The sequence below is a fragment of the Castor canadensis genome, chromosome 7 (assembly GCF_047511655.1).
Source record: "Castor canadensis chromosome 7, mCasCan1.hap1v2, whole genome shotgun sequence".
Classification (NCBI taxonomy): Eukaryota; Metazoa; Chordata; class Mammalia; order Rodentia; family Castoridae; genus Castor; species Castor canadensis.
Genome location: NC_133392.1, coordinates 7,777,945 through 7,800,604, shown reverse-complemented (window position 1 = coordinate 7,800,604; position 22,660 = coordinate 7,777,945). Strand labels below are relative to the sequence as shown.

The 22,660-nt window shown below is 51.5% G+C and overlaps 1 protein-coding gene across 2 annotated transcripts in view; it reads right to left on the bottom strand.

The window, feature by feature from the left end:
• Positions 1–215: 215 nt before the first annotated feature.
• Fam53b (family with sequence similarity 53 member B) overlaps positions 216–22,660 on the bottom strand; it is a 75,914-nt gene continuing 53,469 nt past the window's right edge. For both annotated transcript variants that reach the window (XM_020157856.2, XM_020157848.2), the window contains one exon: positions 216–4,278. In XM_020157856.2, the coding sequence (XP_020013445.2) occupies positions 3,919–4,278 (360 nt within the window). In that variant the 3' untranslated portion in view covers positions 216–3,918. The remainder of the gene's footprint in view (positions 4,279–22,660) is intronic.

Genomic DNA, 22,660 nt, shown 5'->3' with positions numbered 1-22,660 from the left:
GCTCTCAAATGCACACACTGACCCAAGTGTTGGTCCACACAGATGGCATGCCTCCAGAAGCCTCCCCAAGATGGCAGCTGTGGCTGCGGGGAGACCCCTCACCCCTTGCAGCTGTTCCACAGCCACTTCCACGATCCTGTGGGGACAGAGGATCCAGCCTGTGCCCCTCCCAGTTCACCACACCCAACAGAAGCCACACAGCAGTGCCCAGGAAGCTGGGTATTGAACCAGGAAGCTTTATTTACACAGTAAAAGTAACAAGCAAATTCCTGAGACTAGAGCGGCTCTAGTGCAAGACAGTCGTGGCCTGTGCAGGGAGGACAGGCTGTAGCGGGCGGTAGCAGAAAAACCCAGCGCCCCATCACGCAGACCGCTTTGCCGTGGCGGGGGCCTGGCCTAGCACTGCACAGGCACCACGCTTCCTGAAGCTCTACGCCACTAGCACTGCCCAGCAGGGACAGAATGCACCATGCCCGCACAGCCCCCGTGCCTATCCCCAGCCCTGCACGTCACCCCCACGCACCGACGACACAACTCAGTTGCCAGGTCAGACTATCCTACCTAGGCTAAGAGCACTCCATCTCCGTCTGCAACTTTCCTAGCCACCTTCCTCTTCTCTCTTTACAGGCAAGGCTCTCGTGGACTGGCGCAGCAGGTGAGGCTGGACTGGCAGTGTGGCTGGGGCCAGGTGCTACGTCACTGCCCACGCGGGTGGAGTGACCAGGCAGGGTTCCCTGAGCCCCGTATCAGGCTGACTGCTGTCCCAGGAGGCTAACTTCTGAAGCGGTCACTGTCTGGGAGCTCATTCCCATGACCACGGAGTGCATGTGACTTTAACCTCCGTAGTGGAAATGGGGCACGGGACCCAGGGGTGTGTTTAACTGCTGTGAGGCTTGCTCAGGCAGGCCAGGCCCTGGAATGCACCGTGGAAAATCACACCCACCTCCAGTAGGAGGCTCATCTAGAAAATTGGGGGTTTTCTTCTTAATGTGGATTTTTCCTTTAAATTTTCTTTTAGCATACAAATTCACAAAACTTTCCTACTACAAAAATTTTATTGAAAAGTAAGGCTTTCTGAGAGTGAAAATGTATACGTATAGTCAACACAAGCTCCCTGGGGCCTGGGTGTGAGTCTTCCCCATGGGCTCCGGCCTCCACTGCCCAAGAGTAAGGCAAGAGGGTGTGCGGTCATGTAAACGGTTAGGCTGTGGCCCTGACCCCAAGCTAGGCACCCAGCAGCTCCTGTCAATTCACTGGCTTTGGATGAGGAAAGCCATGTGACAGAAGGTCCCTCTTCCCCATGCTGCTGGCACAGCCCATCCTCCAGGACCCTGCCATGTCCTCAGCTTCCAGTTAAGAGGTGGGATAGGTCTGACAAGAGTGAGGTGCCTATTGCTGCTGCTGGCTGAGGCCACAGTGCTGGTGGGGAGCCTGCCTGCCTGCTACATGGGGCCAGCAGAGCAGAGTATGGAAATGGGCCTCTCTGGGTAGCATGGCTGTGGAGAAGACAGTGAGGCACCTTCTAGATAGGGCCTGCTCTGTCTAGTCAAAACACAACCCCAAGTTCATTAAAGGCCATTTCTCTAAGCAGAAAAGACACCCCTCTCTCCCCGCCCAGCCCCAAATCATCTTCTCCTTGACAGTGGCTGTCACAGTCTTGGACTAGGAGCTTTGGTGGGACTGGTACAGTCTAGAGGGGCCCTGAGGAGTCTGGAAGGGCCAATTCCTCCCCTGGGCCTGGCTCATTTCTGCCCTGGGGATGGTCTGCTGGTTGCTGGGACTGGCTTTCAGGGAACTAGAAGGATAAGGCTGACTCTGCTGTCAGGCCTGAGGGGAGGATATCTGACCACAGGCCACCTACACTACACTCAATGACACACACCTGCCCTAGGCACCTCTAGTCTACTCCTTAGAAGACACAGCTGGCAGCAATACTACACGTCAGCCTTGGCAGACCTACAGAATGGATCTTCCAGAGGAAGGCCTACTGCTGGGGCTGTGTTCCTACTGTGGCCACTCCAGGTACCAGAACCTCCCACCCTGGGCCTTCTGGGGCCATGAGGCCATGGGCGTGTGCTCTTCACATCCTCTCAACAAGTACCCTCCTCTCCAGAGTCGCTCTGAGAAGACATGGCCTCCATAACCTGCCAGGCAGGGGTCAGGCCCAATGCTTCTCCCCACCCAGAACCACCAGCTCTTGTTTGGCTTTTCAGTGCCTCTGAGACAATCTGGTCCCAGCACTGCAGGACCTACTCTGTGCCATGAGAAACACACCATGTGCCCCACCTGAGGCTGTGCACATCTTGGTGGGCTGCTAGAGTGGGGCTTCCGGCACGCATCTTACGGCTGATTTTAAAGAATGGCCATCTTATCTACACATCAGAGCCTGAGCCATCACCCTGGGTGTAGTCAGTCACAAGTGAAGCTTTAAACACAGCTTCCCAAATAGGATCTTTCTTTCTTTAGGAGAAAGGTGAGAACCACTTGGGCTCTACCAGGAGAAGCTCCCAGAAGATGGCACAGCAGGGTGACTACAAAAGTGCTTAGATCACATGTCTGCAAGCTCAGGAGAGCACACCAGTTATTTTTAGCCTATGGGAAAATGAGCCACTCACTCAAAAGTCAGTCCACTTGCTATTGTCTGTGAAGATGCCAAGTTTGTTAAAAGCTAGGTTCCCAGAGCCCTGTGTCCTGTCTGCAGGATGGGCCAGGGAAGCTGCTTGAGTGCACGGCCTCAGGGGGCTGTGCCAGAGTGAGGAGCCAGGAGGGTGCGAGTGCAAGTCAAGCCAGTGTGAGTCAAGCCAACCGTGGCTGGGCCTGCTTGGGGAGGTGGCACCTAGGACTACACTTCCCTTAACAGGCAAGGGGTGAGGGTCGTGAGGTGGACGGTGCACTTTGATTAAAGCCAGCAGTGCTTGCGAACAAGCGAGAATGTGCTAGGGATATGGCAGGGGGCCCACTGGCCCCCATTCCAGGCCCCCACAGAGCAGCCAGCAGACTACCCTCAGTCCTGAAATGTGCACAGGGCCTAGGCCTATGCACCCACTCGTACTTCCTATCTCCTGAGGACACTTAAGAGGTCGCCCTTTTGTCATGACACCGCTACACTCAGCTGAATCCACGAAGCTCGTCCCTCAGGGATGAGGCTGCCCCTGAAGTGACAGCTGTGGGGGACTCTCCCTGCCATGGGAGAGGCAAGTGAGACTGCTTTTCCAGCCAACAAATTCACCAAGTTCTACCCAGGGTGGGTGGCCTCTAACAAGCACCCCAGGGGTCCCTCTGACCTGGGAGTCCAGGCACGGGCTTACCCCCTTGAGGGCCCTGCCAGTGCCCACACATGGATTAAGGCCACACGGTTCTGGTGTCACTACAGGAGGAGTCTCCCGAACCTTCCCAAGCCTGGAGTAGGGAGACGTGGGAGAGAAGGCACGGAATAAACTGAGTGAAGGAAGCTATGGGCGACTCCCCAGACTGAACCTGAGCGAGGCCAAGAGAGAGCTGGCCCCAGCCCTGAGCAGGGGCCCTGACGTCCCCACCCGAGGGATGCAGCATGGGCCCAGCCCTGCTGGGGAATGGCAACCCAACATCCCGTGAGGAACAAGGCAGAAAAGACCAAACCAAAAAGCTGTCTTGGGCTACAGTAGTTCTATGGGCCTGGTGGCCGACGTGTCTGATAGCAGGTGGAGGCTGACCAGTCCACCAGGTGTGGCCAAGTCAACCCTCATGGAGCCAGGGCACTGCAGGGCAGTGGTCTCTCCCTGGGAAGCTGGTGGGCTCCCTCCTGGAAACCTGACACCCTTCAGGAAACTATCACCAGGCCCAGGAGCTGGGCTCCCCTTTCAAGTGTCCCCCTTGAGCCCAGAGGGAAGCACCTCCACCCCAAATCAGGGCCCATAGACCCCCCCCCCCCGCCGCAACTCAGTTGTTCTCTATCTGTTCAATGTCCAGCTCGCCATCCAGGGAGCAGAGGCTGTTCCCAGTGGTCCCGCGGTCCTGCCAAGCTGTGGCTGGCTCCCCCCTCCTGCCACACTCCTCGTCCAAGGTGCAGCCATCTGACTCCTCACAGGACAGGTCCTCCTGGCAGGCAAGGAGGCCATCAAAGGATGGGGGAAGAGGTTCAGGGACTGGGGTCCCAGCCGGGGTCCTGCCCCCTGGGCTGGAGGCTGAGAGCAAGGCGGTCCAGGAGCGCGTGCTGCTGATGAGAGGGAAGGGGCTCTGCAGGCCTCGGTCCTCCATCCCTGTGCTCAGGCAGCTGAGGCTGCTGAAAGTCTGACAGTTCTGTGGAGAGACAGACATACAGGTCACTGAAGGGCCACTCTCCTGAAACCCAGACCCAAACACCCTACAAAGCCAGCCAAAACCTAGCTGGCACCTGGTCTGACAACTCTGGCCAGACCACTGAATCCTGGGCTCCCTCACAGAGAAATGCCTGGTCCAGCGAACACATCCTCTCAATAGCTACCCTCTTCTTCCAGCACTACTTTAAGAAGACATGGTATCTGCAACCCATAGAGAAATGCAAAATTCAGGGCTGGAAATGTGGCTCAAGTGGTAGAGCTCCTGCCTGGCAAGCATAAAGCCCAGAGTTCAAATCCTAGTACCACCAAAAAAAAAAAAAAAAAAAAGCAAAATTCACCTACTTGACTGGCAGAGCAAAAATGCGATGGACCCTAGTTCAGGGCAAGGGAGTGGGAAGGGACACCCTGCAGTGAGAACAGAGACACTCATAACAATTTATATGGGGCTCAGCCTCTCAGGAAGGTGTTCTGGTAAAAAATGTACCTGGTCCTGGATGAGGCGGTTTCACTAGTGTCACCCCTCATTATCTAGGCCTGGTTCTAGGACCCCTCCTTAATGCTGATGTAAGTTCTTAAGTAAAATGACACAGAATCTGCCCAGACCTACACAACCCTATTCTACACCTCAGAATATCCCAGGTTACTTTCACTACCTGCTACAGTGTAGGTGCTGTGTAGTTGTTGTTATGTTATTGTTTAGGAAATCATGACAAGAAAAAAGTCTGTACATGTTCAATACAGGCACAATTTTTTTCTGAATATTTTTTATCTGAGATTGGTTGAATCTGAGGATGTGGAACCCATGAATGCATAAAGCTGACTGTACTAGGATTTGTATTTTAAGAAGACAAATTGCAAAAATTCAGCAACACCTTTTGTGTGTGGGTGCGCACGCACTTTTTTGGTGCTGGGGACTGGACCCAGGGCCTCACACATGCCTTCTACCACTGAATTACATCTCCAGACTCAGTGAATATCCTTACTCATGCTAATGCACAGAAACGACGAGAGTAACCCAAATTCCTACAGGATGGTGAAATAAAGTGCATTTTGAGGCCGGGTCACTATGTAGCCACTTACACAGAACAGGCAGCAATGAACATACTGGTACAAAACAACGTTCCCCATGAGAAGGGGCCCAAGTTACACAGAAACACTGCCAGGCTGCTGCACACAGGGACCACTATATCCACCCCATCCACTTCCCATGCCCAGGTAGGGCAAGGCAGGGGGCATTAAGCCAATGTCCTGACCCTAGTATGAGTCAGAACCATCAGGGGAGCTGGCTCTTAAGCCCTGCCTGGAGACAAAGATGCTGCTTCTCTACATGGCAGTGTCCCTGGGCCTTTCACAGCACCGGGCCAGAGGGGCACTGCTCTGCTGGGGGAAGGACCAGGCTCAGGCTGCTTCATCTCTCACCAGCTGGGAACCTCTGTGGCCTCATGTGAAGGGCATGTGATAGTTCCCACCTGTTCTGTCCTACAGGTCCCTTGGAGATGAGAGAGAGACAGAGAGAAAGAGAACATAGCTGCAAAAGAGCTTCCTTGCCTGTCTGAGTGATGAATGAGATTGAACATGGCTGGCCCTCCAAGTAGGGCCAGTCCTGCTTGAAGTCACTGGCCAGAGTGCACAGTCACTAACAGTGTGCACAGATGGGTGCACCTGAACTTCGGCCTTCTTGACTAAGCACAAAATTAGACCCATTCTCCAGACAAAGCTCGATCCTGCAGCAGACAGGACGGAGACTGTGGCAGTGAGTGACACCCATGGTCCAGCCCCAGACATTCCCAAAGGACCCACAGCAACCAGATCCCTTCTCAGAGAAGGAAGAGTTGCACAGGAAAGAGGAACAGCAGGCTCCCACTTCTCCCTTGCACAGAGACCTGGAAGCCCCACCACGCTTTGCCTACAAATGCCAAGAGCACAGACCTGTCCCAGGAGCACTGGTCCTTTCAAAACCCACAGTGTTTGTGTGTTGCTTTGAAATAAAGATGACCACCAGCTGGCACAGCAAATGCGCTGTTAGAACAGATGCAGCAGACAAGGAATAAAAGGCACTCTCTGAAGGCAGGTGGCTACACCTGCCATGGGCACACTCAGTGTTTTTGAGCACTGTGCAGGAGACACTCTTCTGATAGGTTCACTTCTCTTGGAACCTTCTGATTATGGAAGAACAGTAAAGGCTGAAAAGTACTAAGGGGCTCAGCAATGGCGATCAGGAGAGAGCAGCCACGCTACCAATTAGTTCTGAAATGATGGCCCAGGCCACCTGCCAGCCCCTGCATGGGTTGGGTTGGACTCGATGCAGCCAGCAGAGCACATCCCTTCCCTCACCACAGCAACACAGCTCCCATGGTCTTCAACACTGTCAGATTGGGCTTGGATAAAAGAGCAGCAATTCTGAATGCAAACCTGGTACCTGGTAGGGTGGGGGCCCCAGATGCCTGCAAAGGAAGTGGTTCTGAGGGCCCTTCTGACTCACAGCCACTCTCTTGACCAGCCTGAGATAAGACAGAAGAACTGAGCAGGGCATAAGAAAGTGGGAAAATGGCCCAGTCCTGGCAGCCTCAACTTGTGTATGTGTCCCTGAGCTAGGCTGCACTGGATTGGATGGATGGGGCCCAAGATTGAGGCCAGGACCAGTCAAGAACCCATGAGCCCAGAGCCTGGCCCACCCTTAGGCGACCCAGGCTGAGCAGTCTGTTTCTTTGCCTGAATAGGTGTGTAGTCTGGGCCTGAGCATCTTGAGTGACATGCTATGACAGGGTTCTAAGGAGACTGGCTTTTAAGGCCTTGACGCCAACAGCTCTGGCTACTGCCACATCTCTTTACTTTGCTGGATGCCTGCACACGTATCATGATTCCATGAGCTATAACGTGAACAGAAAACTCCCAGTGCTCAGCGCTCCACGCTACGGTCATCTTCAATCTCCTGCTCGAGTCATCCTGCTGATCTTTTCCAGCAGGGTGCAGGCCAGGTGCAGCAGGGAGGTCGTGACCTTGTGGCCAATGTGACAGCGTATGTGTTCTGACTGTGTACCTCCCCAAATTCCAATGTTGATGCAAATCCTCAACGCAACAGTGTTAAAAGGTGGGAGCCTTTGAGAGGTGATTAGGTTGTGAGGGTGAATTCATCATGAGTGGGACCAGTGTCCTGATAAAAGAGGACCAAGGGAGCTCATCTTTCCCTTTGCCATGTGAGGACACAGCAAGGAAGTGCCACTTGTTAATAACAGGCCCTCACCAGACATGGCCCTGCTGGTGGGGTAATGGTGGACTTCTCGGCTTCTAGAAAAAAAGAAGTGAATTTCTGTTGTTCCTAAGTTATCCGTGCTAAGGTCTTGCTGCTATAGCAGCCTGAGAAGACTCAGACCCAAGTTAAGCATTGGCCATGGCCGACAGCATGGTGTCAGGGACCCAAATGCTGGACCTGGAGAGGGCTCAGGTCAGACAGGCTGTTACAGATTCAAATTCGGCCCCCACAAGGCTTCAGACAAGACTCCCCAACTTCTGGGTTCTACCCTGTCAAATAAGGACAGCCAACGGCACCCCAGGGTCACTTCTGCTTCAACTGTCTGGAATTATTTGGCCCTTTTTGCTTGGCAGCAGAATGAAAGGCTACAAGGTTAGACTGGTTAATCTTGTCACAAGTAAACCATAGAGTGCCACTGAAACCGACTGATGTCCTTGGCTGCAAAGTCAATGTCACCTTGAAAACTTGTTTGACTCAAAACTCAGCCGTTTCAACGAAAGTGAAAACCAAGAGCCAGCTGCTGGCACAGCCCACCTGCCAGGAAGGAATATGGTTGTCACAATGGGGCAGTGTATGCCTTACCAAGAATACCATCCATGGTGAGCCCACTGTGCAAGCAGACACACAGAGTGTCCCCATACCTAAGCCTGGCCCACCATGTCCTTGGGCAGGATCCCACCCCAGGCTCTCTTAATAGCTCAGCCCGCTCCCTCGAGGAGTGCTACACAGACCTGTTGGAGGCCTGGGTGCCCTCCAAAATGTCTAGGGAAAGCACAGAACATCAAAGTTCAAAGTGCCACGTGAGCACATCATCCCAAAGTGAAACTGCTTCTCCAAACAAACCGCCCCCACTCCCCAACTTCTGTTCTCCAGACCAAGCCTTAGCCAAGGGATGAGCAAACTAATGGGGGTACAGGCCTGCCCAGCTAAAAAGCTTGGTAAGAACTGTCCATGTGGCCTCAGGCTGGTGGCCAGAGACACTGACCCCACACCAAGTCTGCAAGAGGCAGGCAACAGCAGCCTGTGGTAGGGGTGACTCTGGAATGAAGCCCTGATGCACCAGACCTCAGCTCTAGCCAGCCACGACAGAGCCATTTCCACTGCCCCAACTCTGGGTCTCTAGCTCAGCCTCCCATTCCATAATATCCAAGGCTTTCCAAGCCAGGAAGCCAATACCCTCTGCTGAATGGACTTTCTGTGCACACCCTTGTTCAAACACCCCCCTTCTGGGAGAGGGGAGGCTCCTGGCTGAGCTCTAGAGACGGAGATAAAAGTGGCCTGGTGCAAACTGAAAACCAAATCCCCCAAAGGGAGCCTGTTATCTCAAATGCACTAGCCTCCCTCCATCAGCTATTCTTGCTGTGGGATCTCAGGTTCAACAAGCCTGTCCTTCCCCAGGGGCCCTGGTTCCCTACCCAGGGAGCTGCAGGCAGAAAGGTCTGCTGAGCCACTAACCTGAATATTGTGCCAGGATGACCCAAAAGGCTAAGAACAGCAGTGCTGCTCCAGGAAATGATGCCTGGATGCCTCAAAGCCCCCAAACTCATGAGTCTCATCTCCACACACAGAAGTGGGCATCTGGGGACAAAAACAGGCCAGCTGGCAGGGGACAGTCTAAGGGCCGATGGCACAGCATCCCTGCATCCTGGTCTCTTCTCCTCACAGGATCCTCCTCCTAGAAACTGCAGCACTAGGAGGAGGAGGAGGGCAGGAACACAGATTCTGCAGTCAGATAGGCTGGGCTCCTCTACCGACCTGAGGCCTTTTTTCCTCTTTCCCACCTAAGATGATGAAACTTGTCTCTGGCTCGGTTGCTTCACTGGGCCATTTCAAGGACCACAAGAGCAAATGGAGGCAAATTGAGGGCTGCTGGTGCTCTAGCCAGACCCCTCAGCCCACAAAAGCACCCACTCCCCACCACCCAAGTATTGGTTGCTCGTGGCTAACAGCTGCTCCTTCTAGCCTGCCCATGACTGCTAGCCAGATCTATCCCAGGTGCCAGTCACACTCCCTAGGACCTAGGTTGAGGCTTGCCTCTTTGCTTAGCTTCTCCCCATCCTTTAGGCCTCCTGGCCCCCCCTACATGGTTTCTCCTGGGAGCCTCCCTCAGTCAACTGCCTGCTCAAAAATTCATGGAGGCTCTGTCTTTGAACCAACCAAAGGTAGCTTGAGGCACTTCTTATGCTACGATACAGTACATTATACACCTGCTCGTCAACACTACTGTTTCTTCCAGAACAGGAACACTAAGCCCTGGGCAGAAGTTGACCACGAGGCCTTGGTAGGGGCTCAGCTGTCTGTTGGAGAGTCATGGTTGCTGGGGCCACTGCTCCTTGAGTAGCCAGTGTCCTAAGTGCTGTGCTATGGGACTTTCTCAAAGTGAAGTATCTGACTGTAACAGACCTGGTTCCCCAGGTCTGTTCCCTCTCAGACAAGAATATGCCCATTCTCCCTGTGGCCACCACCCTTTGAGGCCTTCTCCTTTCAATGCCATCTCCCTCTTCTTAACCCAGTTTTATGGATCTCTTCATCTTACAGGGTTTGGGAGCCAGCAACTGGAACATCAGCAAATGCAGCCCTTGAGGCAGAGTGAACAGCATGGCCCATGGCCGTGAAGTCACCCTGCTGGACCCAGGGCTCTGCCTGGACAGAGGTATTTCCTCCCTAAGCAGATGCTTGCATGAGAATAAAACTGTCAGTATTAAAAAAAACACCACGCTGTGGGAAGGGATAGCCAATGGCCCAGAAATTTTCTAAGTCTCATTTGTGCTAGGGGCTGGCACAGAAACAAGACAGCAAGGCATGTGGGTTTTTTTTTTTTTTTTAAACTATCTCAGAAAAGAAAAAAGGCTCAAGCATAAAGCCTATTTTGGCCTATCATGAATCCATCTTCAGTAAATCTGAGTTTTGTTATACAGGTTGCACTCTCACAGGAAAGAGACCCTGTCTTTGGGGCCAGTGGGGCCAGGTGATCAAGCTCCTTGCCTCCAGGCTGTCCTGCCTCAGGGAGAGCTAGTGGCAGGCGGGTGTTAGAGGACACAAGGCAGTCAGTCCCTCCCCTCTGCTGAGCTCAGCTACTTGCTACGTCTGTGTTGGTGTCCACTGTTAAAAGCATCATGCTCAGCCCATGTCTGTGCACGGCTCACTGGTAGGCACTTAGGAGTCTGGCTTGCCACCTTGCCCTCAGGAGCAGAGGACATACTGGCTCTAAAAGCCAAGGCCCAAAAATGAAGTCATGGGGCAGGGCCTCTGGGGCTTAGGCAGCACCACTGAGTTGGCACTGGTTACCCTAGCACTTCCCAGATTGCAGGTTCTAAGAGCAAATGGCCCCGTGGCAGCAGTAAATACCTGCCCAAGGAAGCCTGGCTATTCACCGGGGAGGTCCTTACCTTCCTTCCTGTGCCACTGCTTCCTCAGCACATCTCTGCAGAGGCCAAAAAACACTCCCCAAGCATCTGCCCCATGCAGGAGGGACTGTGCCACCCCTCCCAGAGCTAGACAGGGTAGAGACATACACAGGTTAGAGGGACTGTCTCTGCTCAGGCAGTTAGGCTTCTAAGGCAGGACCCTTTGTCCCTTTTTCCAGACAAGAAATCAGAGCGTCGGCAGCAGAAGTGATGGGCCTCAATTGCTAACTGCCTCCAAGTCTGGGAGCCCCAGGTGGGCCAGAACCAGGTATACTCACCCTGGGAGGAGCAGCACCTGCCTGCTAACAGCTATCCTTGGCCTTGGCTGTCCGAGCTCTGATGACCTTCTTAGAGCCTTCATGCTACTCACCTCTAGAGGTTCCCTTCCTGTTGCATTCTATGTGCAGTGTGACTCTGCCTCTAGTAATTCTGGAGGCCCCAGGTCTGTTTAGGGACAAGGACTATAAAGAAAAATGATCTAAGGCCAGGGTTGTTATCCTCGGGGACAGGGGGAGCTCCAACAGAGCCTCCACTGTCACCAGTCACCCAGGAGGCTATCAGGGGAGGTAATTCTTCCCAAAGGGGAAGTTAAAAAATCAACCTAGCTGACCCTGGGAGTTGTAAAGGTGGCTAGTATGGTGCTCACTGGATCATACCTTCCAACCAGGGCTGAGCCTGGCCTCCACTCCCGGGCCAGCCTCTCTCAAGACCCATTCTTCATCAGGGCTCTACTTCATGTGATTCCCCCAGTACCTCGCTGCTCCCCACGTGCTCTGGCTCTTTCTTTAGTCACCTGAACTCCCTTCTACTCCCAACCCTTCTGGCTGCCCAGCCCCAGTATCTCCTTATTCACTAACAAGACTGTTTCTCACCCACTAAACACAGTCTTGCATCATCCCCTTTGGGAACAGACCTCGAGTTCCTATGTGTTCCCCATTCCCTGCCAGCAAGGGGCAATCTGCACCCTACTACCCAGCTCAGGGCCTGGCTCACATGGGCCTTCTGAGACCTACACCTGGGGTACTGTGGTGCAAGAGGCCTTGGAGGCCCTAAGGCCTGAAGGTCCTCTGAATGACACCTAGCCAGTGGCCCCTCTCTGCTGGTGTCCCACAGGCCAAATGTCAGTGGACCTTGTCTCTGCGTGGCAGATGGCCTGCCTGAACACAGAGGGTGTGGAAGCCAATGCCAAAGCGCCTACCGGAGCAATCGCAACTGGAAAACAAACATTTTGTTTCTGCATTGTGCATTCAGGCCAGCACACACTCAGGACAGGCTTGTGAAACTATTTTGCTCACAGTCTGGTGTGAAGAGAATTCTTTGCCTAACAAAAGTCAAGGGACCTTTCCAAAGCACACAGGGCCTTGGCAGGGGGCCAAAGCTAACTTTGCCTAAGCCCACAACCCTCAGGGCAGCACCAGCCAGCAGGATGTGGAGGGGTAGCTTCTGCAGCAGCACTGGGGGCACAGAGGTGGGTTCAGGACTTCTGGGGATGATGGGCACTGGTGGGTATTTGGATGCCGGGAGCTGTGTGTCCCAGGGACCACATCCAGGTCCAAGAGGCAGGACTGCTGTGCACTGTGGTCCTCTTGGCTTCACCCCAACTCCCACATCTCCATTCCTACTGCTCACTCCCATGGAGGACAACCCAGAGAAAGGGAGTCTTTTTGGAAAAGTGAGCAAATCCTGACCTGCTTTCACTACCTCGTTTTGCAGATGGGCATACTGAGGCCAAAGGAGAAGGGATTGTCTCAAATTGCACTGCTAGTGGATGTGCAATCAGACCTCAGAACTTCTGGGACCTGGTCCTTGCAGGATGCAGAGTGGCAAAGACTGGGCAGGCCTGGGCTGGAATCCCAGATGGGGCGTGCCCATCAGGACCTTGGCAGGTCATTCACTTTCTGAGCCTCAATTTCTCATTACCAGACTAATTAGAGCCCCAAAGCCACAGACTTCTTTGGAGGATTAAATGAATTGAGACCACCTGTGAAGGGGCTGACATTCCCCCTTCCCACTCTACCCACTTCACCATGCTTGGGCTTGGAGGGTATGCCTACGGCACACAGCAACACAGAGCTAAGTTGTCTAGGAACTTAGCTTTTGGTACAGAATCTATACATAACTGCCCTAGTTTCTAACAAAAACCTGCTTTCAAGAGCAAGAAGACAGACCAACAATACAAAAGACAAAATATGTAGGAATAAATTTGTAAGAACTCACAAAACCTTAAAGAACAGCAGAGGGACTGAACAAATAGAAAGACACCCTGTGTCCCATACTGTGAAAAGAAGATTCAACCTGAAAAAAGGTGTCAACTCTCCCTAAATTAATTCACAAGTCCAACATGACCCCAACCTAAAATACCAAGAGCTCTTCCCACCCCCATGATCTTAAGACAAGCTGCTTTGTTATAAGTTTGTTCATCCTTTTGGTTTTTGTTTGTTCAGAGCCAGAGCCTCACTATATAGCCCAGTCTGGCCTTGAACCTGCAATCCTCCTACCTTAGCTTCCCCAGTGCTAGGATTACAGGTGTGTGCCACCATACCCAGCTGTTTTGTTAATAAAAATAAATAAATAAGGGGGAGGTGGCAGGGAAAGGGGTAGGAGGATGAATAAGGTGCAAATAATATACACACATGTGCAAATGCAAAAATGATACCTGTTGAAACTGATCCAGAATTGGGGGGGAGGGGAAGAGAGCAGTGGAGGGGGTGAATTCAAGTATGATATATTAGAAACACTGTAAGAACCTTTGTAAATGCTACAATGTACTCCCACCCAGCACAACAAAAATAATAATAAAATAAAGCCTTAAAAAAAATAAAGAAAAAGAAAGAAAGAAGCGAAATTGGTCAGGAAAGCTCTGTGAAGACTGATAAAGAAAGGCTAAACTTACCAGACTAGCTCACACCATAGGGTATGTTAAAACCTATTACAAAGCCTCAGTAATTAGAGTGAGTATATTAGTAAATGCGTGCTCTTGGAGACTAAGGAAATAGCAGAGACCGCTCCAGAAGACCCAACTTAATATATGACAAAGGCCGAAGAAAAGATGGAATTTTCAGTAGATGGTCTTGAGACAAATAGTCACATTAAAAAGAAGAAAAAGGCTGGCTCCATATTCACCCCACATACTATTTAAGACAAGATGGCAGTATCAACATAAAATGAAAAAAGTCCTAGAAGGAAACAATGAATTCCTTTATACTCTTGAGACAGAAAGGCCATTCTAAAATTCAGAATTTGGAGCCATAAATTTTTAATAGATATGATTTTTTAAAAAAATGTAGCTATCAAAAGATGCCAAAAGCATGGGTGCATACAACTGTGCTGTCGCTGTGGGGAACAGACACTTTCTCAGAATGCTGAGCACAGTGTCCACGAGGCCCAGTAGGTCAGCTCCTAGGTGTATCATCAGGAGAAACGGAAGCACATGCCATGCAGAAACCTGTACCTACACGGTCACAGCGCTAGGCAGAATGGCCGAAAGGCAGAAACAACCCAAAGTCGATTCGACAGTGGAAGACAGATAAACTGCGATACGTCCAGATGGAGTGTGACTTAGCACCGACACACGCTTGTGACATGGAAGGTCCTGAAAGCTTTATGTGAAACGGAAGAAGTCAGATGTGAAAGCCCACATATTACGTGATTCCATCTACAAAAAATGTCCAAAATAAGGGAATCTTTAGACGGAAGGCAAGCCAGTGGGTGCCAGGGGCTAGAGAAAAGACTGCTTTTGGGGACAATAAAAATATTCTAAAATTGATGGTGGTGACGCCTGTAGGTTTGTAGGTGACGCCTACAAACCATTCAATTGTACACCTGAAATTCATGAATTGTGTGGTGTATGAATTATCATAAAGCAATGTATTAGTTACTTCTGCATTGCTGTGACCAAAAATACCTGAGAGAACATCTTAAAGGAGGAAAGATTTATTTTGACTCACAGTTTCAGACCATCAGGACGCTGAGGGCACAGAGGAGCAGAGAAGTTCATGTCATGAAGGCCGCAAAGCAGAGAGAGGAGCGAACAAGGAGCCAGGCAAGACTCTAGAGGCCCTAGCAACCCACTTCCTCCAATTAGGGCCATTATATCAGTAAGAATCCATCAACAGATGAGCCCACTGGCTAGATCAGGGTCCTTATGGTCTAATCATCTCTGGAAATCCTCAGATACACCAGAGGTGAGCTTTACTAATCTCCTAGACAGCTCTCTGTCCAGTCAAGTTGACAACAAAAATTAACCATCACACTGAAGAGCTAGAAAACAAAACACAAATTAAAAATAAGTATTTCCAATTCACGCCCGAGGGAAATTAATCTCCCTAACATGCAATTAAGAAGAAGAAAAAGACCAATGGCTCAATTTTATAAAAAGGGGAAGTATAAACAACACAGGAAAGGACACACAAATGGCTTTTAAATAAGAAAAGATACCTGATTTGAAAAATGCAAACTAAAATGACACAGAGAAGGCATTTTTTAAAATCTATTCAGTTGGCAAAAACCTCAGGACTAACTGGACTCGTTTGAGGTGGCAAAAAAACGATTACATGAGCTCCTGTGATGGGGACCTGATAACCACCTCCAAGATGACACCTGTGACCCAGCAATCCTTCCGGAGGGAATTCACCCCACAGGAGATACAGCTGCCACAACTCGTGTGGACTCACGAGGGCCCATCAGTGAGGCTGGGAATGAACAGCCTCAGCTAGATGACGAGGAGCTCGCTCTGCCACAGAAACGCGGGGGTTATTGGTTAAGGCGGCAAGGCACAAGGCGCAGTGTCTTCCATAGGAAAAAGGAGAACAGAGTAAGAGCTGAAACTCCCTGCTGCTTGGATCTGTGTACAGAAACTTTAGAAGGAGCACGCAGTGTTGAAGGCTTGGTCCCTAGCCTGTGGCACTATTGGGAAGTGGTGGAACCTTCAGAAAGGAATTCAGGTCAAGAGGGCAGGCCCTTAAAGGGGAAATTGGGACCCTGGTCCCTTTCAGTTTCTCTCTTTTGCTTCCTGGCAGGCATGAGGTAAACAGACCTCCTCCATCATGTACACCCACCATATGCTGCCCCAAGTTCAATGCAGCAGGGCTAAGCTACCATGCCCTGAAACGACAAGCCAAAATAAATCTTTCCTCTCCATAAGTTGTATATCTCAGGTATTTTTGTCACCATGATGGAAATATGACTGAACACAGCACAAAAAAACAAGTTTTGAACCTGAGGCCATGGGGAAGGGGAAAGATGGAGCAATGGTTTTCTGTGTACTGCTTTAAATGACAAACACATTAATGTACTATCCAAAAATAAAATACATACTCTTGCACACAAGTCTATTCAAGAGGATGGGACAGAGTCAGTTAGAAATGAAGAAAAGATCAAAATCTTATTCAAATTGGCACTTGTTTCTTCCAGAGAGGAGGCCCTCACTCCACTTCCATGTGAAAACTTTTTGCTGTTTCTCCTCCAAAGCTCTTTTCCTTTTCTCCTTAGTGGTAGGAACAAAGTTTACGCATTTTAGAAAATGACACTTTGTAAAGTTGTGTGGACCAAAAAACCCTGCCATTCCCAAGTTTCTGCGCTTAATAACCAACAATTACATCTGAGTTTCACACAAGCTGGAGAGGAGAAAACAGGAGGAAGAGGTCACCCTCGGGTGACCAGTAGCCACACTTGTGCAGACATCGGCTCATGCGTGGCAGCCTTTGCACATGGCTGTTAGGTCTTTCATAGAACACAGGAACCAGGAACCCCTGGAAAGCATGGGCTGCTGTGGTGGTGCCAATGCTCCTGCTGACCTGTCTGTCCACCTGCCCACCTGAGGCTGGTTTGGGGCTTCCTGCTCCTGGGAAGAATGCTGCTGGGCTTTCTGGGAACACCAAGGCTACTCAGTGCCCCCTCATCCCAAGGCTCCACCTATCAGTAGGGAAAGGAGGAGGCTGCATGTCACAAACAGTTTTGGGAGGAAGGGCCCCTTGCATCTGTGAGCAGCCTAGTGGCCACAGGAACATTTTGATAGAGACTTGGGGGAGAGGTCTACAGTTCTGGTGTGAGAAGGAAGGAGTCCAGTGCTACCTGTCATACTCTACACCTGGCAAACAGAAGAGAGGTGTTCCAAGTGTCAGATTCACTACATTTCCTTCCATCTCGGGACGGAAATGTCTTTCTTCCCAGTAAGAAAATATAAACCATGAGAAAAAGACAGGCAAATGTTGCAGAAACGCAGCTGCCTGACTGACTTGCCCTACCAGCCTCAGCGCAGACAACTCCAGACGCCCTGCTGCCCCTCACAGGCAGCCCTACTCACTGGCAGTGTGCTTCCCCTCCCACATAGGAGGACTGAGTCAGAAATGGGGGCCTGAGCAGAACTTCCTCCTCTGCAGTCTGTAGCTGCTGCCTTCTGAGAAGGGATGGTTCCCAGGGATCACTCCTACTGTCCTCCAGTCTGTACATGGTGGGAGGCAGCCAATCTGCTCCAAGGCAGCTGGCTTTTGGTTCTGGCCTGCCCTGAGCCCATCTCTCCACAACAAAAATCACAGGTGTTCCCATCCTGCCCTGAGCGACTGCTGCATGGAGACCAGGCCTGGCATCAAACCCTGTACAGCTGACCACAGTGGCTCCAAATGGCCATTTCCTGGCTGCTCCCTGGGTCAAATGCCAGACTCAATAGGCATGTCCCTGCAGATGACCCAGGGGCCTCTCAGCACAGTCCCAATCCTGGTCCAGCACTTTCCTCCCAAGCCTTCAGAAAGAGCAAATGCTTCACTTCAAGGCCAAAGGCTATGCCTGCTGTGTACTGTGAGGTCTGACAGTCCCATTCTGGTCTCACCACCGCTCTCCCTGCCCACTCAGGCTCCCAGGGATACTGGACTCCCCCGTGGGATATCTTCCGAGGCCAAGAATCCCCCTCCCACCTTTGCTTTAATAAACTTCTCCCCCTTGAGAAACTGAACATTTCCCAGGCCAGCTAAAAATCCCCCACCCTCTCCAACCTTCTTTGGAGCCTCTCTGCCCAGCAGAAGGAATCCCTTCCCTCCATCCTGGAGCCACCCCACACCATGGGCAGGCTGATGGGGCCCTGGAGTGTTCTGGTCCTGCCTGCCTGAGGACCTCCTGGCTATACCCTATACCCTGGCTGGATGAATGCAGAGTTGAAACTGATGATCCAGGGGCTGTGGGTGTGGCTCAGAGGTGCAGGACTTGCCTAGCATGTGTGAGGCCTTAGATTAGATCTTCAGCACTGCAGAAAGAAAGGAAAGAGAGGGAGAGGAAGAGGAGAGAGGGAAGACAGAATGGGGTGATAGGAGGGAAGGGAGAAAAAATGATTCATATGGGGCAGAACCTGCCTCTAACCCTAGAACTGGTGTTTTCTTGGACTTGTTACGCAACCTGAGCTTCTCTTTCCCGTCAGTAAAATGGAGAAGTAAAACTGCCTTTAAGGAGTTATAATGTGGCTGAAATGAAATCACGGGCAGTGTATCAGAGGGATTTAACTAATGCTTGATAGTGCCCAGCTTCACCGAGACTAAGGACGAGCAGCCTCAGGTGGAAGCGGAATGAGTCACATCCACAACTGTCCCTGGGAGCAGATATCCCTGGCGTGCTGGGGAAAGGAGGGGCTGCACTGGCCACTGGAGTCCTGTGAGGGTGAGCATGGGGCAGCAGCCACTTGGGCTTGGCTGGCATGTCCCAGCGTGCCCAGGCAGGACAACCGCTGTGGACATGCCTGGGAGCATGCTGCTTGTCTGGGTTCAGCTGGCTCCACTCACAGAAGAAGAGGTGAGTGTCAGGTGTGTGTCCCAGGCATCCCCTGAGTCCTGGAGAACCTATTAAAACATTTGCCTTTCCTGACAGTTTACCTGGACAAGCAAACAAAACACTTGTTTAGTCACAGGGCGCATGCAAGGCCACACCCTGGGCTCATGCCCACCAGGCACCCTTCTTGACTTGGCTTACCCTCTAGCCCATGAAGCCCCTTTCTCCAACCTGATCTGAGCCCCCGGTGCAGCACTACTGGGTAGCCAGGATGGAGGCTGTGGCATAGGGGTTCTGTATGTTCCACCAGGACCAAGCTGAGCCCAGCAAAGACCCCAAGAGGAGATGCACTTCTGAGCCAGAACAGGCACCCAGGAACCATTTCCTTCAAGGGCACTGGAAGTTCCACGAGATCCTGTCTAGGAGCACAGTTTAGAATGTGCTCTCTGCCACCAAGCAGGCACGGGAGTGGAGGTATGCCCTTTTCCGGCAAGGAAGCTTCAGGTTCCTTACGTCCATTCTCTGAGTCACAATAAGAATGGCAGTGCTGATCTTGGGGCTGCTGTGTGGACAGGATTAGGAGAGGAAGCATGTGGCAGGCTCAGCTCAAGATCGTGGTGGGCTCAGCAGAACATAGCCCCTACCTGCAGGCTCTGGAAGGGCTGGCCCACACAGGCCTGTGTTGCTTTGACTTTCCCAAGACACACTGCAACATAACTGAGTCTCCTGATAGGCTTATTTTTCCCTTTGTGCTGAAATGTTTCTGATTGCTTGCATCCCGAAGCAATCAGAAAGCCCAAGAAGCCTCACAGTTCAAGTAAATTCACCTGAGCAGGTGCCTGGGCAGACACTGGGTGAAACTCTCACCTTTGTTAGCTCGTATTCCACCCCAAGATATATTTTGCTGACCTCCCCACTTGGGCCTGGAGAGGCTAAGGCTGGTTTGGGTGAACTCCCCCGCATGGGGCAGTGCCTGGGCCAGGCTCTAAGCTGGATCTGTCATCCTAAGCCTGGACCTTATCCACCATGCTTTTCACCTCACTGCTCCCAGAAACACCAGAATTCACGATGGCAAAAATCCAACTTTGTTTCCAATTCTGATCTACTTGGTAGTAACTTCCAACCACAACAGCCCAAAAGGCCTTCAGGCATGGTCTCCCTAACAACTGGAACTGCAGAAAGCGTGGGTCTGGGGAGCCCCACCTCACACCTCTGTACAGGTGCATGCTCTAGCTTTCCCACATGGCTTCAGGCCCTCTTTCATCCCTGTATACACTGGCACACAGGTGGGTGTGGGGTTATGTCTACTTACCAACCATGCCTCAGCCCAGGAGAAGGGGGCAGAAGCTGGGACAGTGACCCAAGGTGGCCCCCAAGAAATGTGCAAGGCTTAGCGCTCCCTCAATCACTCTGAAAGCCACACACTACTTCCTATGTAGAGAGCCAACCCAGAGGTTGGGGTGCCCACCAGCCCACCTATCCATCATCCCCTGGAGCCCTGTGTTGTTCCGAGAACAAAGAGCATTTCTAGAGGTTCGTTTTTGTGTCCTAGCAGCTATGGTGCCTTAAGTGATTATAGAGCCAACATTTACTAAGTACATATTCTGACCTCTAAGGGACTAGCTCACCAAACCTTCACATCAACCCTGAGAGGGGCTTTACTATTACCAGGGGTTCAGGAACTGAACCTCCTTTCTCCACACAAGGAGAAAGTAGGGAGGATGTGAACCCCAGGACTGCAACACCAAGTGCTAACCACCATACTGCCCTGCCAAGTGTAGGAAGGAAGGAAAGAAAAAAAAGGTGATGTCTCCCTGCTGCAGAACAGTGGCAAGGTGACAAGCTGGACTGTCCCCTGGAGCCAACCCCCAGTCAATGAATGATGAGTGGGGGAGAAGGGTTGAAAGCTCCCAGGAAGGCAAAGACAAAATAGCAGAAACCAGCACAGTGTCCATCCAGTTATGATATCCTTGGGCACAGTCCCAAGAGTCCTCCTGAAGGATCTAGTCTGGCCCTCACTTCCTTACTTCCCTTAGATCATGTGTGTACACACATGTCACACAAACCTCCTTCCACCATCTTGGAATCACTTCTAAATTTTGCACTGCTTACAATGACCAATGACGTTGGGGCTGGTTTGACTCTTGAGTCCCAGTGGTTCTCCTGGTGGAGATGGGTGGGCCAAACTGTGCTAGAGGAGCAACAACAGGAGGTGTCTACCCTAGGAGGCTAGGAGACCTCTGGCCTAACACCCATCTGTCACGGGCTGAGCCCAAGTCAGGAAATGAGGCTACTTCTCGCTTTCAAGAATGTGTGGTGATCTGGAAGAGGCACAGAACCCTGGAGGAAGTCCCTCATTTTCCACCTTCAAGGACAAAACTGTCAGACAAAAAGGAGTTGTGAGACCCTGTAATCAGCCAACGACTATGTTCACTCAGAAGGTGGGGCTCAGAGCCAAAAGGAAGTCAGGAGGTAAGACTCCAAATTCCCTCCAAGAGCCACCACCACAGCCTTAAGAGCACCTCACGGACCCCAGAGAGAGGGGCACCTTCATCACCCTGTCACAGTGAGAAACTGAAAGTTGGTAACACCACAACCCCAAGCACCAGAACCTGTTACGCCTGTTATAGAACACCAAGTCTCACTGGTTTCTCTGGGGCACAAGGGGCAAATGTAAGCTAATCTGGGATGAAGAGATGGAGACCACACAGGCTAAAGAGCCTATTATGGTCATCATCTGGAGAGTGGGCACCCTAAGACCATTCTTAAAAAGATAGGTGCACGCTCCCTTTGCAAACCAAGATGCTATTCCTGGAGGGGAGGGAGCTGCAGGAGCCCTGAGGGCTATTATTCTCACACCCACTTGAGAACACTGCTTGGACACACTTTCAGATATGACCCCAGAGAGACAAGGTGTTGTCTTTGTCTCACACACTTAAGATTGGTTCTCATTACAACTAAGTATGAGCCAAGCATTTTCCCCAAAACTGTTCTGGCAGGGTGAGGGGAGCCTAGAGGAACCCCTTTAAATTGTGGAACCCGGCTCTAGCAGTCAGGCCAACATCATGTCTACTTTCCGTTTACTTGTTGCCCTTCCCTCGTTAATCTTCCGCACTGTCCCCTCTAAGTGAGACCTTAGTGGTTACGTGAAAGCAAGAGGGGCTTGTGGAACCCGTCCAGGTGCAACTGCTCCCAGGTACCTTTTTTCTCACTAATAGCTTGAGCAGCTCTGAGAAAACAAAGAGTGAAAAAAATCGCACAAAACACAAACCATAAAGTCCTTTCCTCCATGGCTCTCCATCTTTCATGAGAAACATAATCTGGGCAGTGTTTGGGTTAACAGAACCACGGAATCAAGGATTGCACTCTCCCAGCTGAAGCAAGAAGGCAGCCTCCAGTGGACTGAGGGGAAAATCGCAGCTTTAGAAAAATCTTTTCTTGAAGGCAGGCAGAGCCAGCTATTCACCACTGGCAGGTGGCTGACATTTCCCAAGGGCTTCTCAGCAAGGTGACTGCTCCCACTCTTTCAGCATGCCTGCAGGAATCCACAGAGGTCCACTTAAATCAGTCTGAAGCTGTGAAAGACTCTATCACTTGCCTCCAGAACCAGGCTGCCCAAACAGAGCCCCGGGAGGGCTGGCCAGCGGGCACGGGGCTGGGAGAACAGAGCCAATTAAAAACTCTTTCTCGTAGGCCTTTCTCTTTCTCGTTTTCATTCCTACAGCTACATTGTGTCCACTGGCAGCAGGTTCCAAAGGCAAGGTGCTACATTTACCTCCTAGAGCTTCAGAGGTACTCTCCTTGAACTTGGCTAATTAAAAGTGTGATTCCCTCTAGGCTGTTCTTGGAGAGAAGGGAAGACAGAAGGCTCAGAAGATGAAGTGCAACTGCGCATGCCAGGAGGATGGCTCCCTTTATACCACTCCATCCTCAAAAGCACAGGGCACACA